This window comes from Chionomys nivalis, chromosome 18 (assembly GCF_950005125.1).
Source record: "Chionomys nivalis chromosome 18, mChiNiv1.1, whole genome shotgun sequence".
NCBI classification, from domain to species: Eukaryota; Metazoa; Chordata; class Mammalia; order Rodentia; family Cricetidae; genus Chionomys; species Chionomys nivalis.
The window spans coordinates 11255267-11282859 of record NC_080103.1 but is presented as its reverse complement, the minus strand read 5'-3'; the positions used below and the strand labels follow the sequence as shown (position 1 = coordinate 11282859).

Here is a 27593-nt window from a genome sequence, read left to right as displayed (position 1 = left end):
ACCATGTTCTCATCCAAGTTTCATCAATTCACGTTCTCACAGGCAATGTGGAGGGAAAGGAGGAAGACACAGGAAATGAGAATCTAAGAGTAAACAGCACAACTCGGTGGGCCTGAGAGGAACATGGTTCTCACGACACAGACCAGATACAGTTTCTAAAGAGCAGAACACTTCTTCCAACTATTGAAGGAAGGGTTAAGGCAGGTGAGGTGGTACTCCATTGTAATCTCAGCACAGGGGAGGTGGGTGCAGGAGGCTCAGAAGTTCATGGTCATTCTCAGCTGCAAGGAGAGTTTGAGGCTAGCCTGGGCTACATAAACAAAATGAAATGGGAAGAGGAAGCGTGTGTGTGTGTGGCCTTACCACATATGATGGGCAGAGAGAAGAGGCACGGAATGGTAAAGGTAAGCAGCCGAAACCCTAGGCTCCTCTTACAGCAGAAAGCGCTTGGCTGGAAGGTAGCGATAAGGCCTGAAGAGTTTAGGGACTGGTGTCTGTGTCGTGTGTGTGTGTGTGTGTGTGTGTGTGTGTGTCTGTGTCGTGTGTGTGTCCCCACCGTCCATATGAACAGGGTTTAGAATTCTCTTGTTCTTGAGCAGTCTCTCAGGAGTAACTTCAAAATAAAAGCCAAGCCAGGCATGGTGACACATGCCCATGACCTTGGCAGGAATACTGCCACACGTATGAAGCTCTCCTAATCTACAGGAGGAGGTCCAGGCCAGCCAGGGCTACTTACTTAGTGAGATGTCTCATAAAACAAAAAGAAGCCAGATCGCCTGTTCCTTCTGGATAAGGTAGGGAAGCCCCCAAACGAAGGAGCATTTGGAGGCAAGGAAGGAGGAAAGAGAGCAGGAGGGGATCGTCAGAAGGTCCACCTCGAGCCAGAGCTCGACACTCACCCCATTTCAGTGTGGAGGAAGCAAACATGGGTGGGGGGGAGCGCACGCGCCTGTCCGACCCTTGTCCCCTATGTAGAAGAGGGTTGAGACGGCCTCACACCCTGGAGCCCACGCTGACCTGGAACTGTGTGGTCCAGGCTGGCCTCCTTCACAGACGGCTGAGTGCAGAGTGATGGCTACAGTCATCACACTCACATCTGATTGCTTTGTTTTGGGTTTTGGCTTTTTGAGACAGGGTTTCTCTGTGTAGCCTTGGCTGTTCTGGAACTCGCTCTGTAGACCAGGCTGGCCTCAGACTCACAGAGACCCACCTGTCTCTGCCTCCCGAGTGCTGCCATTAAAGGTGTGAGCACCACCTGGCGGGCTGGCTGCTTTAAGGAAAAGAGTTGCGAACACTTAATCAAGTGTACCGTGCTACAGGAATGACTCCTATGCTTCATCTGAAGGTGCCGGAGCCAACGAAGCTCCCAGCTGGAACAGTGATACTCCAAAGGTAGCTACATCCCCAAATGGGGAGTTAGAAAAGGGATCTCAGCAAACAGGAATCCAGGTGTAGAGTTTATACATATATATCTATATTTAAAAGTATAAAATTGAGAAAGTATATACAGAAATCGTCCTACGTCTTAGAAAGGAGACATACAAAAAAGGGCCTGACGAGCGTGGCAGTGAGGGCAGGTGCTTAGCAGCTGGAGGAATGCATATTGCCCAACTGCCCGGCAGCCAGCATGAGGATGTCCTTCTTCTCCTTATGGAAGCGCAGCTCCTTGCCCGCCAGCCGGGCTTCATCCAGCTCCCGCTCAGTGGAGGCCAGCTCTCTAGACAGTGCCCCCGGCACACTCTGCTCCCTGTTCACCCAGTCCAAAGCCATCTGGTGGCGAATATCATCATCCAGGGCCCGGTGCGAATAATGAGCCAACACCTCCTGGTCAGGGAGAGGAATGCAGACGTCACTGAGAAGGTAAAAAAATCATCATATTGCACAGAACCCCAATAGACAGACACATGTCCTACACATTATAGCACAGGGACCCCAATAGACAGACACATGTCCTACACATTATAGCACAGGGACCCCAATAGACAGACACATGTCCTACACATCATAGCACAGGGACCCCAATAGACAGACACATGTCCTACACATCATAACACAGGGACCCAACAGACAGGCACATATCTACACAGTATAGCATAATCTGAACTGAAGTTAGCACATGACCTACGAAGATTTGTTTTCCCTTACGTTATAAGAGTGAGTAAAACAGAAGTGGGGGGAGCTTGGATGTATGCACAGATGAGGGAGGTGCAGGGGCTCTGCCATGGGGAGCACACCTTCAGTGCCCCAGCAGCACGCAGAAGGTATCTCACTTAGGTGGGAAATGTGGTCATCCTTTATTTATTTATTTATTTATTTATTTATTTTTGCTTTTTTGAGACAGGGTTTCTCTGTGGTTTTGGAGCCTGTCTTGGAACTAGCTCTTGTAGACCAGGCTGGTCTCGAACTCACAGAGATCCGCCTGCCTCTGCCTCCCGAGTGCTGGGATTAAAGGCGTGCGCCACCACCACCTGGTGTGGTCATCCTTTAAAAACAACAAAATCTCCTAAATGTGTGAAAACCTCAGCACACTGTCTCAGGTCACCATGAACACTTGCTCAAGGGAATGTAGGAATACCCATAACTTGCCAAAATTATTTTACGAAGGCAATGCTTATTTCATTTCTTCTGCTCCAGCCAGCTCCTTGTCACAGAAGGAACTGAAAGCTCCATGGGATACTGGAGGCTGATCTGTGATTTAATGTGATAGACTTGGTCCTCTGGTTCTTAGTGAGAAGGACACCAGAATGGGGCAGTTTCGGAGCTGTTGGCCCATCTTGGAGGGGAGCCATGGTGGGACCGACTAGTTCATGTCATGGCAGCTTGGAGACAGGCCAAGGAGGCTGTTTTGTTTTGAGACAGGGTCTCACAATGTAGCACGAGCTACCATGGAACTTGCTAGAATTCAGAGATCCACCTGCCTCTGCCTCCTAAGTGCTGGGATTAAAGGTGTGAGCTACCAAACCCAGTTCAGTCAGAGTTTCCTAAGGGAAACTTCATAGTGGGGAAGCAAGGTAAAAGGGCTACAATGACATTCAGACAGCAAAGAATACCAGGGCAGACTGGGTGCCTTCAGGAGGCAGAGGCAGGCGGATCTCTGAGTTTGAGGCCAGCCTGGTCTACAGAGCGAGTTCCAGGACAGCCAGGGCTGCACAGAGAAGCCCCGTCTCGACAAACTAAAATGATGAAAGAATGCAAGAGCAAAGAGGATGCAGAAATAGGGCCTAAAGCAGTGACGGCCTGGCAGTCATTTGAAGCCCAAAGCAGCTCTTCACCCTTTTCTCTCAGCTGACTCCTACCTGTCGGGAGCACTGTCTTTCCCTCATGGCCTTGAGGCTGCCATTCCAGTGTAGCAGCTGAAAAACTGTCATGAGCTCCTGAGGAAAGAAGATGGGAAATACTAGCGTGATGGCTAATTCTCGTTGTTGGCTTGCTACCTGGAATTAAGTAAGCCCCAAGCTGCTGGTGCACTGTGAGGGACTTTTCTTGATGGGATCATTTGAAGTGGGAACAAACACAACACACACCTCCCTTAAATCCGGGCCACCCTGTGGCAGCCTATATAAGGACATGGAGGAAGGAAGCTTGCTTTCACCAGCGCATCCCTTCCTTCACTGGCATTAGAGCCTGCTCTGGGATTCTGGTATACTCTGAAGACCAGCTAAGACATCCAGTTTCTACTGGACAACTCCTGGATTACAGGAGACAGACTTTGTTGGAAAAGTCAGACCACAGCCTATAAGTCACTCTAATAAATTGTGTGTGTGAGAGAGACAGAGACAGAGACACAGAGAGAGAGAGAAAGAGAGAGAGAGAGAGAGCACATTCTGTCCTGGTTCTCCAGATAATCCTGGCTGATACAGTCAGGATAGTGATTTTAAGTTACACCACATCAGAATCAAATGGGACAAAATATATTTTTGGAAGCATCTCTAATAGCTTATCGCCAACTCTGGTGTGCCCTCGGGGGAAGAAAGGTGATTGTACTTTGAAAATCTAACCACCTTCTCTCCATCTGTCCCCCTCACCCCGCCCCAGAACAATAAGGTAGAGATGAATAGGTGACATTGAACTTGCTGTGTCTGGCTGACCTCTGAGATTAGAGCCAGGAAAGTAGGTGGGACAGTACCTGGAACTCCAGCATTGACTTGCCCTTATTAGATTCCAGCATGAATCGAAAAGCACCAATCCCTGTATTTGGGTTGTCAGCTTCTTCTCTGTTACCCTGGTAACAGGAATGAAAAAGACAAGTAGGGTTTCAATCAGAATTACCACTTTGACCAGCATTACCCAATAGAACTTAGTAACATTTTTATGCGCGTGTGTGTATGCACTCGCGTGTGCACATGTGCGTACATGTGTGTAAGTGTACTCATCTGGAGTTACTCCTGAGGAGCACTGACCCCCTCCTCTGAGTCAGACTGCTGGCCTCAGGCTTACCCGTTACGCTAGGCTGACTAGCCAAGAGACCTAGAGATACCCCGCTCTGGGGCTGCACGTGTGACCTGAGCCCTAGGGATGCCCAGCTCGGGCTGCACATACGAGCCGCCACACTAGCATTTCAAGTGGGCTTTGGGGATCAAACCAAGGACCTCCTGCCTGCAAGGCAAATGCTTTTATCTGCTGACCCATTCCCCTGTCCTTCATGAGCCACATACTTAATTTTTTTATTTTTTTTTATTTTATTTATTTTATTTTTTTTTGGTTTTTCGAGACAGGGTTTCTTTGTAGCTTTGAAGCCTGTCCTGGAACTCCCTTTGTAGACCAGGCTGGTCTCGAACTCACAGAGATCCGCCTGCCTCTGCCTCCCGAGTGCTGGGATTAAAGGCGTGCGCCACCACCGCCCGGCTCTTAATTTTTTTAAAAAGAATTTTTAAAAGATGGCGTGTGTGTCTGTGGTGTGTACAATGCCAACAGAGGCCAGAAGAAGGCGGTAGCAGATCCCCTTGGATCAGCCTGCCCGACACAGGGAACTGAACTTGGGTTCTCTGAGAAAGCAAGTTCTTTCTGAGCCATTTTTTAAGCCTCCATGTTTGATTTTAAATTTTCCAGTTGCTACATTGCAATAAAAACAAATAGCTTAAGAGTCTTTTCTGTGTGTGCACCAGTGTGGAGGCCGGAGACTGACTGGGTCTCTTACCCTCTCTGTCCCTCCATCTGATTTACAGTAAACGCTGAGCTCTAAGATTAGGTTCAGTGAATGGCCATCGAGTTCTAGGGATCTGCCTGTCTCCACTCACAGAGCTACCTTGGTTTTTTTTTTTTTTTTTTTTTTTTAATTCGTTCTTTGTGACTTTCACATCATGCCTCCCAATCATGCCCATTTCCCTCCCCCCACCCCAAAATAAAACAAAATAAAGTTTTAGAGAAGTGGGGGAAGAAAGGAAGAAGAGGGAATTTTTGTTATGGAAGCTGCAATGTGAAATGTAAACCCCATTATCCATAGAGTTTTAGGTGCAGGCAATCAAGGCCCCTGGTCCCTGCAGCGCCACTGATGCTGGACTCTACCTGGACATCCTGTTGCTGCCCTGTGTCCTGGAGATCCTGCAGCTCTGGGTCCATAGGGCTGGCACACTCCTCACCCCGACCATATCCAGCACAGATGAGGTGGATGTTGGGGTGTGCCAACACATAACCCTGGTTCTGGGCCTGGGTAGTTGCAGGGTTGGTCTGCCCGCCAGCTTTCCCGGCTGTCTTTGCTACCAGGGTGGGCTCTCCAGCATTGCCTCGGCTAGTCCACCCCTTGGAGGGAGGAGCAAGGGGCGGGGCCAGTTCTCCCTAACTTGCCTCTTGAGGGCCGGGTGTACTGAGTTGCCCAGGAGAGCAGGGACCACTCTCTGAGTGTTGCAGCTGATAAGGGGCAGGGACAGGCTCCCACTCTTTATATTTTGGTTTTTCAAGACAGGGTTTCTGAGTGCAGCCCTGGCTGTCCTGGAACTCCCTCTGTAGACCAGGCTGGCCTCGAACTCCCAAAGATCCGCCTGCCTCTGCCTCCCGAGTGCTGAGATTAAAGGCATGCGCCACCACTGCCTGGCCATCAACACCTGTTGATAGAAGGGGAGGGCATCTCTCCCCAGCCCGTGTTGCAGAGCTACCTGTCTTAAAGGAACAGGAACTGGAATTTTTAAACCAAACTTAGAAGTAAAATTCAAGCATGAAGCTATTTCATTACTTTAATAGCTCTAAAATTCCATAAATTGGGACCAGTGAAACCAGTAAGAGGGCTCAGCACTTAAAGATACTTCCCTCCACACCTGGAAACCCGAGTTTGATACCAGACTCCTCACAGCTGAAGGAGAAAACCACAATGGCCTCCCAGAAGTTGTCCTCTGACCTCTACACATGTGCCATGGCATGCATATAAACATGCTAAAGATTTCATTATTATTTTTGTTTGTTTGAGATAGGTTCTCTCTATGGCCCTGACTATTCTGGAACTCACATACATCTATTTGCCTCCGGAGTGTTAGAACTAAAGGTATGTATCACCATGGCTATCATTATAATTTAAAATTTTCTAATACAATTTTTAATCCCACAAATCTTGAATTAAAAGTATCTAGATACTGTCTGGAAGAATGGCTCAGAGGTTAAAAGCACTGGCTGCTCTTCCAGAGGTCCTGAGTTCAATTCCCACAGTGGCTCACAGCCATCTGTAACGAGATCTGGTGCCCTCTTCTGGCCTGCAGGCATACATGCAGGCTGAATACTGAGTATGTAATAAATAAGTCTTTTTAAAAAGTATCTTAGATACCAAAGAAACACAAAGACAAATCATTAAACATAAAAACACAGATCTAGAATTAAAGATAGACATGGAGCACACAACACACACAAAAGATCGATAGAATAAACAGAACAGAAAAGCAGACAGAGTAAAGAACAAAAGCGCATGGGTTCCCCAGCTCTCCCACCTGCTCTCCCTCCTCCCATTCCCAAGTTATTTACATTGAAAGACGCCAGGGCCTCTGAGACACTCTTCTCAATAAACTCATCGGTGATTCTTCGGGATGGATGCTCGTTAAACACGGAGTTCATTAGCGCAATCTTCGCAGCACTTCGCCGGGCCTCAGCTTTGGTGGGGCAAAACTGGGTTGGGGGAGAAAGAATGAGAGCACCGAGAGAGAGAGGAAGAGACGCAGGGAGGATGCCACCGAGGAGGAGACATTTGGACCACGGATGAATCAGTAGTGTTCATCACACTTTCCGGAGCGTTGCTGTAAAATGGCTGGGGTGTTTGAAAACATAACTTTGACTCAACATCCTGAAGTCATTAAAGAATTGGAGATGACTGGCTCATACCAAATTGAATGCAGGGCGAGGAAGGCTGCTGAAGTCAGCATCTAACCATAAGACATGGAAAATGCTTCTATTTAAACTGTCAACAGAACTAACTACTCAAAAGCCAGCTCCTGGCCCGCTTTTTTGGGTGATGGTGTCTGAATTCTAGATAACCCAAGTCAGGCCAGGACCCCTTAGAAGCACCCCTCTGGGATTCTTGCTCTTCACTCTTAGCGGTAAGCAGGCAGGTCACAGGCGCTACCTCACTAGGGTCTTAAGTCTGAAGATGTCTTTCCCCTCAGTGGGTGCAGGGACAGGCAGCTGAGGAAATCAAGGGAAGCAGCAGAAACTTGTTTTAAACTGCAATCAACACGGTATCAGGGCAAATACAATTTTCAGAAGTCTTAGATCTTCCCAATGTCAGATACCCCCCACCACAGTGCTCTGGGATAATCCCCCCCCATCACACTGTTCTGGGATAACCCCCCCTCCATCACACTGTTCTGGGATACCCCCCCACACCATCACACTGCTCTGGGATAACCCCCCCCCCCGCAACCATCACACTGCTCTGGGATAATTCCCCCCCCCCATCACACTGCTCTGGGATACCCCCCACACCATCACACTGCTCTGGGATAACCCCCCCCCCCCCCCGCAACCATCACACTGCTCTGGGATAATCCCCCCCACACCATCACACTGCTCTGGGATAATCCCCCCCCCATCACACTGCTCTGAGATAATCCCCCCCCCCCCATCACACTGCTCTGGGATAATCCCCCCCACACCATCACACTGCTCTGGGATAATCCCCCCCATCACACTGCTCTGGGATACCCCCCTCCATCACACTGCTCTGGAATAATCCCCCCCCATCACACTGCTCTGGGATACCCCCCCATCACACTGCTCTGGGATAATCCCCTCCATCACACTGCTCTGGGATAAACCCCCACACCATCACACTGCTCTGGGATAATCCCCCCTCTATCACACTGTTCTGGGATAATCCCCCTCCCCCCCTCATCACAATGCTCTGGGATACCCCCCCCCATCACACTGCTCTGGGATAATTCCCCCCTCCTTCATCACACTGCTCTGGGATAATCCCTATCCCCCATCACACTGCTCTGAGATAACTAGTCTTTTCATCAGGTGCGGCAGAAGCCTCTGGACCCTTTGCCATTCATGATTAACAGGAGCAGTGTGGCTTTTTTGCTTTTTGAGACAAAGTCTCTGTTCTGAAACTCACTGTGTAGACCAGGTTAGCCCTGAACATACAGAGATCCCTCTGCTTCCCAAGTGCTAGGGTTAAGACATGTGCCACCACATTGGCTTGACGTTTCAGCTTTCTAAAGGACAGTGGGAGATGTTGGTCACTTAGCTACCACTTTTGGTCACTCCTAATTCCCTCTGAGATGGCATACGGAGCTTGATATGTTCACACTAAGGCTTTCTGTTTTAGTTTCCCTATTTCTACTTTATTACCAGCCCCTTAAGCACTTTATCCCATAATATTACTTTTGTAAAAGTCAGCCGTGAAGAGACCCAACAGGGAGACTTTCACCTGCCAAGACGGATTTAAATAACAAGCTAAAAGGGGCCGGGGACAGATAACTGCACTCCCAGAAAATAACAAATCAAAGTACAAGAATGGTTGCTTTATGAGCATCATAAAATTCAAACTGCCCTTCAAACTATGAGGAGGTGAGAAGAAGGAACCATATTGTTCTTTAGCAAAAGTCTGAGGCTCCAGCTTGGAACACCAGAGATGGATTCCTAGAGCAAGCTGGCTAGAGAGGTTAAGCATGCTGGCAAACTCTGGGTTTGAGAGACTAAAGATTGAGGATGTCTCCCCACAGCGACCTAGGGTTCCACCCGTACACATAAACGTGTCCATGCGCCCACGCTGTGCACACCACGCACATGAAAATGAAAAACTAAATGTAAACATTAGTCATCCTGGGCTTTTATTTATCTGAAATGGCTCAAGTGTTGAGACAGAAAGCTTCCAAACCAGGCGTACTAATGCATGCCAGGACTACAGAGACCCTGTCTCAGAAAAACAAACTAAAATAATAAAACAGGGTTTCCTTTGGACCTTCTGTGTGAGCCAAGAACTGAGAGCTTATCTATGCTAAGGTCGGAGTGGGTGGCAGGGTTTTAATACTGAACAAGAAAGAAGACAGTTTGCAAGGCTGTCTTTCAATCTTATGTGTACGCACACAGATATACATATTTACAGAGCCAGGAAAAGAAAACCAACCCAGACCAAGCCCGCAACCCTTGAAGAGACAATTGGTACTGATGCGTTATAAGTCATATGATGGGGAAGCCCGAGGGCTGTTGTGATCTGGCTGCACCCAGATGGCTTGGCCGCCCTCACTCCCCCTGACCCACAGCTGAACTTCCTTGTACCCAGTACTTGACAAGGATGTTTGTGCCCTTTCTGGTGTGTGGTGTTTTGCAGAAGTGTCCCTCCACACGCGATGCCCTGACCTTGACCTCAGGTTCTGGCTGCTCAGCGTGGCTAGGGCCAGCTGCCTAGAGACGTAAACATGAAAGGCTCTAGCTCGGGGCAAAATAAAGACTGTTCTTCCTCCAGCGTTGAAGCTTCCATGTCTGATCCCAGCACACACATCCCTGCCAGTTTCGGCATTCAAACTGTGCTGGCTACAGGAAACAGCAAGGGTTCCAACCTTATCTAAAGGTGATACAATCACATGAAAACTAATCAAAGGTGTCTATCGTCCTCTTTAAATTCCTATTCAGAGCCGGTAGGTGGTGGCGCACGCCTTTAATCCCAGCACTCGGGAGGCAGAGGCAGGCGGATCTCGGTGAGAGTGAGTTCCAGGACAGGCTCCAAAGCCACAGAGAAATCCTGTCTCGAAAAACAGAACAAAAAACAACAACAATTCCTATCCAAACTCTTAAGTTGACATTTCGAAAGCTGCCTTCCTGTCTGAATTGCTTTTGTTTTTGGAGACAGGGTTTCTCTGTGTAACAGCCCTGACTGTCCTGGAACTCACTTTGTAGACCAGGCTGGCCTACTCACAGAGATTCACCTGCCTCTGTCTCCCGAGTGCTGGGATTAAAGGCGTGAGCCACCACTGCCCAGCTGAAAATCAATTCTTGATGATTATATTCATATCAATCTACATTTCTTTTTAAAGTTTTTATAATTTGTTTTGTTATTTTTACTTTGTGTGTGTATGTGTGTGTGTGTGAGAGAGAGACAGAGACAGACAGACAGACAGACACACACACACACACACACACACACACACACACACACGTGTGCTGTGGGAACTCCTTCAGCCAATAGCCTTTAAGATATTGGCCCACTCTGGGCGTGGCCACATGTACCCCTTGGCTGCTGGATTCGGTTCCTGTCCCCGCTCCTGCACAGGACTGCTGACCTGTGAGTCTACCCCTACATAACACTCCACTGCGAGCTAGTGTAGGACTTTACTACAATTGACAACAGGAATGAGTGCCTGGAAGGCCAGACCAGAGTATCAGGTGCCTGGGGCTGTCTGATGTGAGTGCTGGGATCTGAGCTTGGTCCTCTGAAAGAGTAGCAGGTGCTCACGGTGGCTAAACCATCTCTTCTGCCTCCCACTTCTCACTGGCCTGTAAAGAAGCTATTCTGTCACCACTGTCGGTGGTCTTCCGTGTCTGTGCAGCGGGGGTGGGAAAACTTTTAGGACAATGCAACCTGGGGAGAAGGCTGTAGTTCATGGGAAGAGGTTTTGCCTAGTATGCAGGAGGCCCTGGGATCAGTCCCCAAGAACTGCACAAATAGGGCGTGATAGTGCTATGCCAATAATCCCTGCACTTCCGAGATGGAGGCAGAAGGATCAGCAGTTCAACATGATTGTCCCTAACTCCGTAGTCTGAGGACAGGCTGGGATACATGAAATACTTTCTTTAAAAAAAAAAAAATGGGGCTGGAGAGATGGCTCAGCAGTTAAGAGCATTGCCTGCTCTTCCAAAGGTCCTGAGTTCAATTCCCAGCAACCACATGGTGGCTCACAACCATCTGTAATGAGGTCTGGTGCCCTCTTCTGCCATACACACAGACAGAATATTGTCTACATAATAAATAAATAAATATTTTTAAAAAAATGGTGGGGGGTGGGGGGCTGGGGAGACCTCTTCCAGAGGTCCTGAGCTCAATTCCCAGCAACCACATGATGGCTCACAACCGTCTATAATGAGATCTGGCGCCCTCTTCTGGATGCAGGCAAACATGCAGACAGAACACTGTACATAATAAATAAATAAATCTTAAAAAGAATAAAAGGAAGGAAGAGGAACTAGACAAAAATGACCGGGTAGTTAAGAGCACTTCTTGCTCTTGCAGAGGACCTGAGTTCAGGTTGACAGCCACCTGTAATAGCGGGGATCTGCCATCATCTTCAGGCTTCGGTGGTTCCTGCAGTCACGCATCCCCCCACACCGACACATACATACACACATGTAATTAAAAATAAAATCAGAGCAGTGGTTGGGTGCACTGGCTGCTCTTCCAGCGGACTCGGGTTTGTTTCCCAGCACCCACATGGTAGCTCACAACCATCCGGGCTTCCAGTTCCAGAGTATCTGGGCACGCCACATAAGTGCCGCACAGACATACAAGCGAACAAAACACCCATACACAGTTTAAAAACACAGGAAGTTGGGGTGCAGTCGTCGAAGTCAGACTAACACAAAGGTTAGGCGCTGGGAGTCCGACACAGTAAAAAGGGCACAATCATAACGGCTCAAGTTTGAGATGGGTTTAAGATTTTACAGGCTGAAAGAAAGTGCTGAAGAGGATCCTCTGTGGTCTCAGGAGCCTCGGGTGCTTGCCGGGAGGATTTGCCCAGATTTGGCGGATCAACCACGTGACTTCCGGCAGAGACAATAAAATCCTTATTAGCCGTACACACTTGGCCTTGCCGCTCTTACCTGGAAACTCCCAAAACAGCTTCCCCCAGGCAGAGTGACGTAGCAGACGTAGGGAGGGCTGTTGGAGGGGACCATCTCGTACACCACCAGAGCCCCGTTCTTCAAGTCGGCGCCCCGGGACTGCTTCATCTGCCAGAATTCCTGAAGAGCTTCCACCACATTCACTACAAGACAAGAAGCAGCTAGCTCAGCGCGGACAACGGCGTCAGGTGCGGCTAGAACTAGGGGGTGGGGGAGCTGCACCAAGTCTCTTGCTTCCGGTCAGCGCTTAAAAAACGCTTAAATTAGGCCGGGTGGTGGTGGCGCACGCCTTTTAATCCCAGCACTCAGGAGGCAGAGGCAGGGGGATCTCTGTGAGTTCGAGGCCAACCTGGTCTACAAGAACTAGTTTCAGGACAGGCTCCAAAGCTACAGAGAAACCCTTTCTCAAAAAAAACCAAACCAAAACAACAACAACAACAACAAAAAACCCACTTAAATTAGTAAACACAGACTGATAAATCAGCATACCGAAATCGGGCCCCCTCCTCCCCAGTTCTCCAGCTCCTAGCTTCTTAAACCTCAAAAGGTTGTGACTTTATATGAGGTCAGATAAATCAGTAGGATAGTGCGAAGCAGAAGGGTAAAAGGCTTCTGAATGTGCTGTCACCAAAAATTAATTCAAAATCAAATGTGACATGAAGCCAAGGTGTCTCTGACAACGCTACAGGTGGAGTCTTGCAGCAACACCGCCGCCTGGTGCCTCATCTGCCACAAGCTGGCTGAAGCTTAGGTTGGAGACGCTGCATGTCATGAACTACAGTGTCTCTAACACAAAGTTTTCAGATCTTATGGGAACATAATAGTTTAACTAGGGAAAACAAAGACTTAAGATTTTCCCATCATTCCCCAGCAGGGAATTATAAAATTAGAATATTTTTGGATCGTATTGAGTTACAATGTTTAATTTAGAGCACTAAGATTTTAGATTTATTTATTTTATTTTATGTGGGTGTTTTTGCCTGAATGTACGCCTGAGCACATGTTCATACCCATGGGGGTCAGAAGCGTACATCAGGTCCCCTGGAGTTGGAACTTTATATGGTTGAAAGCCACCATGTGTGTGCTGAGACCCAAGTCCAGACCTGCTGCGCCATTTCTTCAGCCTCTTAGTTTTTGAGAAAGAGTCTTGCTTTGTAATCCAAGCCGGCCCAGAGTTTGAGAGATTTCTGTTTTGGGCTCTTAAATTCCGGAATTACAGGCATAGCCAACCTAGCATAGCCAACCTAGCCCACAGTGTTCTTAAAGCCATTCAAGGAAATAAGACACTGAAGTTATGCTTCAAGTGAACAAACCCATGGTCAGTTTCTTTTTATCCTGGAACATGCAAGAGATTCACTGGAGAAGTGGGCAAAGGAAGGGACAGCCTCCAGAGCACATGAAGGACTGACTTGTGGAAGGAAAGAAGCTTAGTCAGATTTGAGAAGCTCAGGCTGCAATGTAGTTCCAAAATCGGTTTGGCCAAGTCAAGAATTCTTTTTTTTTTTTTTAAAGAGAGAGTTTTTTTTTAAAATATTTATTTATTATGTATACAATATTCTGTCTGTGTGTATGTCTGAAGGCCAGAAGAGGGCACCAGACCTCATTACAGATGGTTGTGAGCCACCATGTGGTTGCTGGGAATTGAACTCAGGATCTTTGGAAGAGCAGGCAATGCTCTTAACCTCTGAGCCATCTCTCCAGGCCAAGAATTCTTTATGTCAAAGAAATTCCATATCTCACCCCATGTGCCTACATTAACATCCCTGCTGTGCTCTGTCATCGACTGGGACAGCCACAGGAGTCTTGGCCTGTGTGCAACCGTGGTGATGGACTGAAGCTGTGAGCCAGTTCTGCTTCTGAAGAGGGATCTGACCCAGTCATTTTCATTAAACAAAGCTTAGTCTTTAAGGGGGGAGAAAGAATAGTGCACACCTTGGCCAGCAAGATGTCCAAAACCAAGTGGCCAATAAGTCAGCTCTTACCTGCTTTGCAAACCAAAACAGAGAGCCCCCGGGCAGCCAGCTTGGAACATAGCATAAGGCCTTTTGTCATATCCTGTCACTGACTTGAGAGAATGTTCATTCTTCTTCTATCAAAAGACTACATGAAAAGGAAAGGCTCTTTCTCCCTCCTGTCCTGGAGCTTGGCGAGGCTCTGCAAGTCGCTCCTGCCCAGAGAGCTCCCTCCATTAGCTTTGTTCTTTCCACTGAGATCCTTTCAGTCTCTGCTCCCCTGCCATGCAAACAACAGAGAAAATAGTGGGCAGAAAGAGAAGGGGGAGGCCACCATGGGGAAGTGCCTCTTCAGAAGCTGATGTCTGCCCCATATCTAGTTAAACTAACCACACTGTCCTACGGTGCAGGGTTAGTTTTTAATGATTATTCAAGCAAATGGGGAGCTAATTCCATACTACTGAGTGAGAAATGAGACACACTTTTTGTTTGTTTGTTTGTTTTAGTTGTGTTCTACATTTGAAGCCGCTCACAGGGTGATGGTGTGAGTGGGGGAAGCTGGAGCCTGAGTAGCTCAGCTAGGCTTCAGGAAGTGTGAACAGCTTATTCCAGGGCCCAAAGCCTGTTAGAACTCAGCAGGAATCTACTTAGCCTAAGGCCAAAGTTTGTTCCAGCTTGGGAAACCTAAATCAAGATCCAACCATGTTTGAGCTTCACAGGGGCTCAAGTTCCCTGAAACTCACATGAGATTCTAGGTGTGTGCGCTTTGTGTGTGTTTGAACCTGTGTGAGCGAGGAGCCCATAGGTTTTGTTTTTGTTTTTTGTTGTTATTGTAGTTGGTTGGTTGGTTGTTTTGTTTTTTCCAGATGTTTCTCTGTGTGTAGTAGCCCTGGCTAGTCTCAAACTCAAGAGATCCACCTGCCTCTGTCTCCTGAGTGCTGGGACTAAAGGCGTGTGCTACTATTGCACATAAAGTTTGTTCTTGTTTGTTTTTTTTTTTAAATCAGATTTTCAGTGAGGAATCATAGACATAATGGCTTCTATAAGATATTTGAAGATGTGCTCAACAGAATATATATTTGACAGATGCAATGCTTTGTGGAAGTTAGTGACAGATGCTGGGTTAAGCTAAAGCCCAAAGTGGTGAAGATGTTTAAGTCCTTATACTGTGGTGGGCAGACACAAAGGGGATGTTTAAGGTTTTACCTGTAGGAAATAAAACAATAGATGACTGTCTAAGTGAAATGTTAGTAGCTGGGCGGTGGTGGCGCACGCCTTTAATCCCAGCTCTCAGAAGGCCGAGGCAGATAGATCTCTGTGAGTTCCAGACCAGCCTGGTCTACAGTATGAGTTCCAACAGACTCCAAAGCTACAGAGAAACCCTGTCTCAAAAAACCAAAAATAAATAAATAAATGAATGAAAGGAAGGAAGGCTAGTGACAAATTCTATCCACAGGGATAAAGACACTAAAATAACACATGGGGTAGACTTGTACCTCAGTTGTTAGGAATATATGCTTAGCACCCTTGAAGCCTTGGTGCAAGTTCCAGCTCCAATCTCTCCTTCCCTTAGCTCCCCAAGGACACCATGAAACTACAGAATATTTGAAATCATAAGAATAAAAAGAGGGGCTGGAAAGATAGCTCAGGAGTTATGGGCACTTGCTGAGTAATCAAGAGAACTGAAATCAGATCCCAGAACCCATAGAACAAGCCAGGTGTCTCCCCAAATACCTGTAGCCTCAGCTCTGATGGATCCAATTCCACCTGTGGCCTCCTCATGAGTTGAGGTATGCACACACCTGCACACAGACCCGACAGACAGACAGACAGATACACATACACACACACACGCACCTCATAAACTAGATCTAAAACAGGGAATAAATCCAGGGACCGAGGATGTGGTTCAGAAGAAGAGTGCTGGCCCACCATGCACAGAGCTCCAGCTCTGGGTTTAACTCCCAAGCGCTGTGGAGGATGAGGGGAGTAACACAGGAACAACAGTAATAAAAGAATAATTAAGGGCCAGGGGAGGCAGCACACATCTCTAATCCCAGCTCTGAGAAGGCTGAGCACAAAGGACTCCAAGTTTGAGGTCAGCCAGGATTACTTGAGACCCTTCCTCACAAAACAAAACAAACAAGCAAAACTCCAAACAAACACAGAGGTCAAAAACAAAACAAAACAAAAACAAAAACAAAAAAAAAACAGCTTTTTTTGCGGCATCATGGCTGCCCTCCGGCCTCTGGTGAAGCCCAAGATTGTCAAAAAGAGGACCAAGAAATTTATCCAGCACCAGTCAGACCGATATGTCAAGATTAAGCAAAACTGGCGGAAGCCCAGAGGTAGAGCATATGCTGCCTAGTGGCTTCCAGAAGTTTCTGGTCCACAGCATCAAGGAGCAGGAGGTGCTGCTGATTTGCACAAGTCTTACTGTGCTGAGATTGCTCACAGTGTTTCCTCCTAGAACTGAAAAGCCATTGTAGAAAGAGCAGCGCAGCCGGCCATCAGAGTCACCAGTCCCAACGCCAGGCTGCACAGCGAAGAGAATGAATAGACGGCTTGCGTGCACGTTTTATCTGTGTTTAAATAAAACCACAAAAACTGCAAAAAAAAAAAAAAAAGAATAAAGACAATATTGTGGTAAGGATGAAGGAGTTAAAAGATAATAAATAGGTAATGGCATTGCAAGGTCAGAAGTTTTCCCTGTTCATACAGGTTTGTAAGAATAAGCTGCAGAGGTTCATCGAAAATATTATGGAAAATAGGAAAGCTGCTTAACAATATTTTATCTATGATTTCCTTTTCTTTTTAGAAGACCATACCTAACATATAGTGCACAGAAGTTCTGGAAAGACAGCATTGTGAGGTAACAGTGACTTTAGTAGGAACATAGTATGACAGAGACATAGTAAAGCCAAAAAGTGCATCCCACCAAGATGTGTTTAATCCCTGGAACCTGTGGATATCACCTCACATGAAAAAGACTTTGCCGGCATGTTTAAGGAATCTGACTCATGGAAATCATCCTAGATTATACAGGTGGTGCGGGGAGGAAGAGGCAAGTGGATCACTATGAGTTCAAGGCTAGCCTGATCTGCATTATGACTTCCAGGCCAGCTAGAGCTACACAGGTAAGATCCAGTCTCAAAAAAATAAAAAGAAACAGCAGGGCTGTTGGAGAGATGGCTCAGTGGTTAAGAGCATTGCCTGCCCTTCCAAAGGTCCTGAGTTCAATTCCCGGCAACCACATGGTGGCTCACAACCATCTGTAATGAGGTCTGGTGTCCTCTTCTGGCCTTCAGACATACACACAGACAGAATATTGTATACATAATAAATAAATATTAAAAAAAAAACAGCAACAAAACTGTTAGGGGTGCTCAGGATTGACAAAGCACAGAAGAGGAGAAGGCAGAGGCATGTGAAGCCATGTGGTCATGATCACGGCTCAGGAATGTCACTGCCACCAGAAGCTGGAGAAGGCAAGGGACACTAGACTTTCTGACAGAATCTTGCTAACATCCATTTGACCCAGTGATACTGATGCTGACATCTGGCCTGCAGAAGAACACATACTCTTTTGTTTTAGTTTTTTGAAACAAGGGCTCAAATAGCTCAGGTTGACCTCAAACTCCCCATATAGCCAGAGATGGCCATTAATTCCCATTTTTCTTTCTGCCTCCATCTCCCAAGTAAGATTATAGATGTGCACCACCACACGCACTTCATTCTGTTGTTTATTTCATCACTGATGTTTTAAGCAGCAGAATTTGTGTTGCTTTGTTAGTATAGCCACAAGAAATTAACAGGGGTGCTGATTCAATATTTCTAAAAATTGTAAATGTGCATACCAGTTTAGCTCCAGTGACAATTTTAGAAAAAGAATCTGTCTGTGATTCTGATGACAAAGGGTAGCTAAGGAGAAAATATCACACAAAATGTATTTATTATTGAGCTGGAGAGATGGTTCACTGGTTAAAGCACTACTCTTCCAGAGGACCCGGGTTCAATTCCCAGCACCCACAATGTGGCTCAAAACCATCTTAAGTCCAGTCCCTGGGGACTCAACACGCCCTTCTGGTCTCTGTGGGCACCAGGCATGAATATGAAACACAGACATGCATGCAGGTAAAACACCTACATACATTAAAAAAAAAAAACCTTTAAATCAAGACAAGTACTATAATATCCATTTTTTAAAAAAATATACAACTTAAGGAACAGACTGGAAGTTACAGAAGCAGGATTAAGAAATAATAATTCATTTGGCTCCCAGACAAGCCCTCTTTCTATTGTACTATCTGCTTTATTGTGGCATTAATCCTCCCACATTCTCAAAAGCGGACGGAGCTCTATCAAGATAGACTGAATATGTGCCGTGTTCACCACTGCGTCTGGCAAGCAGTCATTGTTTGTTAAATGAATAAATGGAACAGATAAGGCATACAAAGAGTAAGCAATATCGTCAAGTGATCACGCAGCCACTGTATGACAGGGTCATGTCCCCAATTCAAATTCTATACACTGTGAGATCCAACAGCAAGCCAGGCATGATGGCACATGCTTGTCGTCTCAGGGAAGGGAAGCTGAGGCAGGGGACTCACCATGATCTCGAAAGCCTGAACTACACAGTGAGTTCCATGACAACCTGGGCTATATACCAAGACCTTGTCTCAAAAACCAAATCAAACCAAAACAAAGTAGCCAGCACAATAGCGTGTGTGACTTTTGAGCAGGTACGGGTAGGGGAATGGGGAATGGGAAAGATGGAAATAATAGAAGAGGGAAGTGTTTGTGTGTTTATGTGTGTGCGTGCGTGCGTGTGCACGTGTGTGCATGCGCGCACACATGTGTGTGTCTAGACGCTGAGATCCAACACCGGGGGAGGTAAATCTAAGAAGACAGCAGTGGACATGGTGAGGAGCCTGGAGCCGTCGGGAAGAAGATGAAGGACGTGAAGGGAAGATGACGTGGGAGGTTTTGCCAGATGAAAGAGCGATCTGGACAGCGACCAAAGTAAATCATATTCAGGGCAACAGAACCACCCCTGACTATCATGCCATCAGTCACAAGGGTATATGGGTCCATGCCAATGGAAGCTTTGCCTATTAATTGAAGCAGAATAAGTGGTTCCATGTGGTGAAGGACGTGGAGCCAAATCAGCAGAGAGCCAAATTCTCCTACAGCACTCGCCGGACACCCAGACTGGAAAGGAGAAACTCAAGAATAAGAAGACCGTGGCGGGAGGTGGGGAGACCGCAGGAGAGGCTCACCGCGGAATCTGAATCCGACTGACTTCTCTTTGTCAGTGCAAGCCCTTTGTTCCCTCATCCTTTCTAAGGAAACTAAAATGGTTTTCCAGGCACCCAGTTTAGACGCCAAACCAGAGACTCTTCAGGGCAGAGAAGCACAGGCGAGAAAAGAGGGGACATTTCTCTATAATGTTCACCAAATGCCTTCACATTTCCAAGAGTTCTTCAGAATGAGGGTAACGACTGGCTACAACTACACCCCGAGGCAGGATGTTTCCTTCGGAACTGAACTGACGTAAAAGACCAGAAGTAGCAGGATATGGCTGAACACAGTTCTATCCGTATCCTCGTTAAACCCAGGAAGCTGTCTGGGAAGTAACTATGGTGGCTCATGAGTTTCAGAAATATGTCTTCTTGTATCCCCAGCGCCTTACAGAGTCCTGGCCACTGCTGAAGTTCAAAGTGGCTCAAGAGTGCAGGGAAATGAATACTAAGGGAACCATCAGGCATGCAGCTAAGTCCATCTGAACATCTGTTTCCATTGAAATTTCTGCTTTTTATAAAGATACAAATATTTAAGAGTAGGGGGAAATGACACATGTTCTTAAGGAAGAGCTAAGTAGAAAATCTGAGCCAACAATCATATTAAGTGCCCATTGTATTGTCAGTTGAAAAATCGTAATTAATCCATAGCATAACCCTTGAAGAAACTGTTGGTCGGTGAGGTTATGAGTCCCTTCCCCCAAAGACAGCGTTGCAAGTGACAGGTCTCCAAAGCCTGTTCCTGCTGTTTCCACTACAGCTTCCTCAAGAAGGAAGGGGAGAGGGAGGGAGGGAGGGAGGGAGGGAGGGAGGGAGGGAGGGAGGGAGGGAGGGAGGGAGGGCAGCCAGAGCTAGAGGAGGAGGAGGAAAAGAAGGCCGTGCAACTTTTCCCCTATTAAAATAGAAAGGATCCCGTTGCTTTCAGTCCATGGAGGTCCCGATCAAGCAAACAGAAGTAATGTGTTTGAAATTCCAGACTTAAAGTCTGAGTCACACACCCTTGGCTGGGTGTTCCTTGTCCCTTCAACTCTGAATTTGGGACCAGAATTCTGACAGGAAATTGGTTAACAGTGCTTAAACAAAAACAACAAAGAAAATCCTCACATCCCTCTTCCCAGAAATTAGGCATCTTTAAGCTGGAGGTTTCTTAGCAAAACAGGGTTGTTGCCTGGCTCGCTTCCACAGAATCTAGCACTGAGAGAGCCAAGGCCTGAGATTTATCCTCAGTTCCTGGGCAGGGGCCAGGAACACAGAGCCAGACAGACAGAGGCCCGAGTTGTGAGGCTCCAAACTGAAAGACACTAAAGAGAGGCACCGAGTCACAGGAAGCTGGCACGGCCTCAATGGTGTGGGTCCAGATTCAAAGAAGAGATTCATGTGAGTGACTTTTGAAAGCACTACCCCATTCTCCAGCAGATCTGAAGTCGCGATGGGAATCTCCTGGGGTGGGGTGGGGTGGGAAGGATATGTACGTGAAGAATTACAAAGTCAGGGTTAAAGAGCCAGAGTACAGGAATTGCCGAAATCGGAGAGGAATGAAGGACTGGGTAGGATGAGAAGTGCCCGGGGTCTGAGATAAAGGACAGGATTCCACACAATAGGGGCCGGTTCTCAACGGGAGAAGGCTGTTAAAACCTTAACCCTGCAGGAGTTCTGCTGCTGACAGAAAAAGTTGAAAAGAAAAGAGGGTAACGTCTGAAAAAGAAAGGAGTCCGATTCTCTCTCTCTCTCTCTCTCTCTCTCTCTCTCTCTCTCTCTCTCTCTCTCTCTCTCTGTGTGTGTGTGTGTGTGTGTGTGTGTCTGTGTCTCATCTGTGTGTCTGTGTCCAGAAGGAAACTCCCCAAAAGGAAATGCATGCATGCGAGGGCTGGACGCCAAGCGGAGCCACCAGGAGGACGGTGGAGCCAGCCTCCTGCCTAGAGAGTGTCCCGCAGGAGGCCAGCCCCCCATACTCACCTCGGCCATAGCCCTGCGTGTGCTTGGCGAAGCTCCTCACCACCGCCTCCACGGCCTCGCGCAGCACGGCAGGGCTCCCCGAAGCGCCGGGGGGCAGGGGCAGCCCGGGGGCCCCAGCCAGGAGCAACGGCGGCGGGGGCGGGGCGGGGGGCGGCGGGGCGGGCGGCGGGCCCGCGGGGGGTGTGGCGGCGCTAGTCGGGGCCCCGGTTACCCCCGGCCGCAGCGCTCGCAGAGTGCCTCTCCCGCTGACACCTACGCCGGGCTGCAGCCGCTGTGCTCGCATCGTCTCCATCCCGGCCGACCGCAGAGCTGGACCCCGCAGCTTGCCAGCCTGGCGAGCTAACGGTCCCAGCTACCCCAGTGAGCAAGAGCCGAGGGACTGAGGGCGGTGCCGGGGTCCAGCTGTCAGTCAAGAGCAGGCGGGGACGAGCCAGATGTATGCCAATCACTGGTGGAGAGGTAGGGAAGGGGCGGGCCCCTGCGCCACCTTAGGCAAATGATTGAGGAAGGCGGAGGCTGCGGGAGCCAATTGCAAAGAGAAAAGGCGATACAGTGTAAGAGGGAGAGCTTCGGAGCATCTTTGGGAATCCTGTGGTAAACGCTAGAAATCCGGCCAGACTCCTGGGGCGGGGTTTGAAGGAAAAATAGGCCTGGATGCAAGGCTGAGTAGACTTGTAACTGGAAAGGGTTCTTAGAGCTCATTTGTCTGGTTACACCACTTTCTAGATGAAGATGCGGTTCAAAGAAGGGATGCGACTCGAAGTTCATATATTATTGGTGGTGAAGCTAAAATGGAGTATGCCGCTGACTTTTAGGAGAGCATGCTATGTGGTATACTTCAGTGCACTGTCTTTTTTAATAACTGCAAGCATAAACCAGGCTTTAATATTTTATGAACAAGGAAAGTGATGCTCAGAAAGGTTAGATATTCTGCCCCAAATCAAATAGCTAGACGGTTAGGGTGGTTCGGACCTAAGTGTACTGACCCAAGTGTTTTCATCTTTTCACTATGCAATATTTAGGGATGGTTTTCTGACTTCAGCTACTCACTAAGGAAGTGAGAGAAAGTAGAGTGGGTTTATCACTGTACCGAAAGAAAGAGCTAGAATACATGCAGAAACCTATCAAACTGAGAAAGTCAGGACATAGATCAGAGGGGGGACTTTGTTCATAGAACTCCTCAGACTGAGTTCCAACTTTTGTCCCTACACAGACACCAGTGCGCTCACACTATAACACGCGTTTGCTGATTGACTATCATTCCTTTTTTTCCCCCCTTGGGTGAAGTTACTAGCCCTACCTCTCTCCTAGGGTGGCTCAGAGATTAAACATGGAGATGAAAACGGACGAGGCACACTGGGTGAAATGAAATCAAACCCTGTGTTTATAAAACAACAACAACAAAAACAAAACAAAAAAGTCAAGAAGTAGGAAGTCATATCTGCTTACGGAGGGGGGTGGGTGGGAAATCTCTGTAAGAATAAATCATTAAAAGTCAGGCATGGGGAGGCTAGAGGGAAGGCCTGTCACATGCCTTAAAACCTTTATTTGCCTTTTCTTCTACAATCAGTTGGTCAGTTGGGCTCCTGGGAAGCAGATAGCTGTAACCTCCAGATACCATCCTGGGTAGTTGTGGCTGTTCGTTAGCATCTCCCCCATCCCTCTCCTCTTCCCCCCACCCCATCCCTTCAGGCGGTAGTGACAGAACAGAGACTTCGGAACACATTTATTTGACATGTCAAGTGGCAGGGGGGGGGGGCTGGCTTAGGCTTACTCCCCACTTCTACCTGTAGGGGTATTCATAAGCTCAGACACACAGAAGATCAGCTTCGAGCCCATGACCCACCCCCTGGAGTAAACAAGACAATCTGTAGTGGTGTGTGTTTTGGGGGGTGGGGTGCAGGGTGGGAATAAAAAGCAAGTTGAGAGCATGGAAGGCAGCAACAGAACTGAGACTGGGCGCTGTTGAGGGAACCCTAAGAAAAGTGAAGACATCCTGAAAAGTGGATGGAAGCCGGGTGTAAGCAAGGAGCCAGGCATGGAGAAGCAAGACCTGCAGAATGGGGAGAGAGATTCATGAAGAAAAAGCAGAGTATGCGAAAGTATGATAGGCCACGTTTCAGGGCATACATAGAAAGCAAGGGATTGCTTTTCCAGGAGAGCAAAGATACAGGAGACCATCCTTAAGTGGGGGCTCCCTGCTGCTTCTGAACAAATGCCAGTGAGTCTGGGACCCTAGCACATGTGGTCCTCTGTTGGTGTGCTGTGCCTCTGGGCACCCAAGTAATCCCGTGTGCGTGTGAAATGACCAGGACACGAATGCGTGGTTCTATACGCCCAGTAAACACAGTATTTATCCTTCCTCGCTAGTGAGTGTACTGTGCTTGTGGACACATGCTTACCCATGTGTGCGTGCACAGTGCCGTGAGCACATGCAAGAGATCCCGTGTCCGAGGTATCAGCTGGTTCTCACGCCATGGGGCCTGACCCTCCCCCTCCTTGGTGGCTCTCACTTCTCTCAGCGCCCCGGTTCCCCTGGCCCGCCTAGACTCTGGAAACCCCCTAGCAGGCGAATCTGCTCAGTCTGCATGGAGTGGCGTCTCACCAACTTGCGCTTGGTCCTGGGAGACCCTGGTGCCCCAGAATGAGGAGGGGCAGGCAGTGAGGGTGCCCGACCTCCGGGTTGGGGGCGAATGTCGGGGATGGGAGGGTGGGGGCTGACGTTGAGAGGAGGCAAGAAACCAGGTCGCGTTTGCGAGATGTGGTCCAGGAGCAGGGTCCCGGAACCCCTGCGTTCCAGCAGCCCGGGACTCCGCCTCCGTCCGCTCAGCGGGGATACAGCCCCGGGCAGACTCTCTTGGGACTGGCGCGGAGAAGAAACTGAGCCCGCTGGAGGGAGGGTCAGCGGAGAGGCGCTGTATCGCCGGCGCTCCAGGGATAAGCGGCTGCACTCGGGTGAGTCAGGGCAAAAATGTCCAGGGGTATCGAGCTCCACGGACTCCATGCGGCTCAGTTTTTGCCTTAGCCCTGCAGGAAGACCAGACTCCTGAGCCTCGGGCGCTGTGTTTCGGCGCGAGAGAGGACCCCCGCCTGTCACTTTCTCCGCCCATGGGGGCGGATCCTCCGGGCCTTCGGTGCTGTGACGCCGGGAAAGACGCGGTCTACCGGTTAGGGTCAGGCCGTTAAATTCAGCAGCCAGGCGCTCCATCCCCGGCCTCCCTTCGGCAGGAGGGACCGGTTGAGGAGGAGCCACAAGGCCCCAGGGCTCAGAGTTGAGCCTTTTGAGTGGTTTTGGAGGATGTCGAGGCGGCTTGGGGAGAGGCTCGGAAGGGGAAGGGTCGTCAGGGGGCTTAGGAACAGGAAATTCAAATATGTCTCTTTTCTCCTCTTCTTCCTGGGCTCGAGGGGATAACAAGCTCCGTCCCCCTCCTGCAGTTTGCAGCTGGACTTCAGAAGGCGACGTGCAGACCCCTGGACTAGGAGGAGCGGGTGCAGGATCCTCTACCCCCGGGGACGGTGGGGAATTGAGATACTGCCTGGTCTTCTTGGTGCCCGAGGGCGAGGTATCCGTGGTTATGATGATGACCTCCGTGCCCTTGGCCTTGCAGGCGTCCAGCAGCGTGGCAAGGGTCTCACGGTCCCCGCGGTCCAGGGCGTGGACAAGCGCCGAAGCGCCAGCGTGATCTCGGACTGAGGGGTCTGCGCCGTGGGCAAGAAGCAGAGAGGCCACTGCGGCTCCCCCACCCCCGGCGCAAGCGTGCATGAGCGCGGTGCGTCCTAAACGGTCTGCGATGTTGGGGTCCGCACCTTGCTCCAGGAGGTAGCGTACCATGCGCGCCTTGTTCTGAGGGTCGTCGTAGCGGGCCCTGCAGGCCGCCATTAGCGCAGTTTCCCCCTGGGCATCACCCTCATTCACGTAGGCTCCTCCCTCCAGAAGCAAACGGGCCAAGCGAAGCTTACCCTGACCCACCGCCCGAAGAAGAGCGTGGCCCTCGGTGTGCAGCATAGCTGCGGCTCGGGCGAAAGCACCGATGGAGCCGGGAATAGGACCTGCCGAAGATGGCTAGGAGTGTGGGGGTGGTGGTTGGGAAAGGCCTGAGGTCTTGGTGGTAAAGCCTAGCCCTGTAAAAAAGAGGATAGAGAGAGCTTATTGATAGGTTCGGCAGGGAAACTGAGGCACTGATGAAGATGCCTGGTGTATGACGGGAGTGATTAATATGATCTCCAATGCAGTCCTTACTCTTGACTCTTGCCTTTGAGCCCCCTCCCCCCCAGCGCATGCCAGAAGAGGTGGGAAGGGTGCATCCGCACTGAAGGATTAGGGCTCGTGCAAATACGTACATGCACGCGCAGAGATATTCGCACCCCCCATTCGCACCCCACGGCTTATCAGACCTTTCCAACATCCCCCTTTTCTTATCCACACTTGGAATCCCCCTCTCTAGGATACTGAACGCCACCCACCCACACACATGCACCCGTACAGTCATACACATATTTCTATTCCTAACCTCTTTTAGATTGCCACATCCCCAAAAATTGAGTGGGGGGAAGGAAGCAGCTTGCAATTGGGACCTAAAGGGGTGGAGGAAGAATTAGGGATTCTTTTGCCCCTGTTATGTTCCCCGTCGCTCCTTGTTCTTCCCCCTCCCAGGCTGTACCCCCAAATAGATACCTGAATGTCCGCATAATCTTTGCCTGGCCAGGATTGAGGCCCGGGCCATGGGGACCTCCGGGATGGAGGAGCCGGGTACCTGGGGGCCCACATGGCGTGGGGGGGCACCCGGATTCCCTTGGTGTCAGTATCTGCGCCCCAGCGCTGGATCCTGGTCCCTCCTCCCGGTGCGCCCCGGGCACAGCGCCGGCTCCGGAGGAGAGAAGAGGGGGGGGTGGGGGCGGAGCTCTGCTGTGCTATTTATAGCCCAGTCTCTGCGGGTGGGGGCGTCCGGCACCAAGCGGCTCCCCACCCCCATGCGCACACACATAAGCCAAAAAAGAAAAAAAAAAAAAACCCAGTGCCTCCAATCTTGACTTCCCTTTCTTAACCCACCTCCCCCAACCCCAACAAACCTAGGCGCTCCTTAGGGGACTCTCCTGCGACCCATTCAGGAAGTATTCCGATTCTGATTCTTCGTTGAGCTTTCAGCAGATCTCCATGAGCTCCAGTATGCCAGACCTGACTGCCACACACGGCATATGGCACTGTGCAGAGGACTGGAGGGAGGCGGGTGGGATCTGCAGCGGCGTCCACACAGATCAGAAAGAGGCAGATGTGGCTCCCTTCCCGTAGTTTAAATATCAGGGAGAGTATAGCCTCTGGAATCAGACAGCAGTCTATCCCCGCTGCACCTCTCTCAAACATCACCACAGAGACACTTAGATCTCAGTTCCCGTGGGTCCCTTATGAATGTGAGGAAGGTAGCTAGCTAGCTCTCTCAGGGCATTTTTTAGGGCAAGGGAGCACTCTCAGGTTCCTTTCCCCCTGTATTTTAAGGGGTGTCCATAGGAGAGGGGAAAAGGGCAGAGCAATGGCCGAACTCTGTTACACGGGCGCCCTCATTATAGCTCTACTCCACTAGACTCATTTTTCCATCTCGCTTGAAGGTCCCTGCCTGAATCACTCCTTGTCTCTTCCTATCTGTTGCCTCTCTTCCTATCTGTTGCCTCTGCCTCTCCGTGCCACCTGCCCTGTCTCCATGGTTACCAAGGCTTCCATCTGCATATTTTAGGGATGAGTTTGTGTCCAGTTGGAAGGTACCAAGGGAAGTGGGGGCACTGGATAGGTTCTAAGGGTTTGGAAAGCTTTCCAAGGATCCTAGAGAATTAAAATGGCGGAGGCCACCATATACAGATACAAAAAATGTTCCTGGGCGAGGAGGAGAAATACTTGTAGGGAAAAGAGCCGCTTATGCAAGCTGTTGATGTGTGCCGGGCATTCTGCAGTGCACACATCCCCAACCCCACAACTCTATAAGGTGGGAACAATCGTCTTCTTGCAGCAAATGTAATGAGGTTAAGCAAGTTTTCCCCAAAGTTTCATCACTGTTTTTGTACTAGTCCCAAAACTGGGCACTTGACACTACACTCACATAGTTTCCCAGTCTAGAGGCCATTTTCTCTGACATCTGGC

The 27593-nt window shown here is 49.1% G+C and overlaps 2 protein-coding genes across 3 annotated transcripts; both read right to left on the bottom strand.

The window, feature by feature from the left end:
• Positions 1 to 1452: 1452 nt before the first annotated feature.
• Lix1l (limb and CNS expressed 1 like) lies at positions 1453 to 21844 on the bottom strand. Its single transcript, XM_057793359.1, has 6 exons — positions 21464 to 21844; positions 12235 to 12398; positions 6946 to 7086; positions 4127 to 4222; positions 3297 to 3374; positions 1453 to 1824 (listed from the first exon to the last, which is right to left on the bottom strand). Exons 1-6 carry the CDS (start codon positions 21753 to 21755, stop codon positions 1582 to 1584), a joined length of 1014 nt encoding a protein of 337 aa, XP_057649342.1. The 5' UTR covers positions 21756 to 21844; the 3' UTR covers positions 1453 to 1581.
• Positions 21845 to 23185: 1341 nt separating this feature from the next.
• On the bottom strand, positions 23186 to 27068 carry Ankrd34a (ankyrin repeat domain 34A). 2 transcript variants are annotated; one of them, XM_057793441.1, is made up of 4 exons: positions 26534 to 27068; positions 26139 to 26328; positions 25975 to 26038; positions 23186 to 25585 (listed from the first exon to the last, which is right to left on the bottom strand). In XM_057793441.1, the coding sequence occupies exon 4, from the start codon at positions 25467 to 25469 to the stop codon at positions 23982 to 23984; it is 1488 nt and encodes a 495-aa protein (XP_057649424.1). In that variant the 5' UTR covers positions 25470 to 25585; positions 25975 to 26038; positions 26139 to 26328; positions 26534 to 27068; the 3' UTR covers positions 23186 to 23981. The 2 variants fall into 2 exon arrangements, with proteins under 2 accessions (XP_057649424.1, XP_057649425.1); XM_057793442.1 differs by lacking the exon at positions 25975 to 26038 and having other exon boundaries at positions 26139 to 27068.
• Between the last annotated feature and the right edge of the window lie 525 nt (positions 27069 to 27593).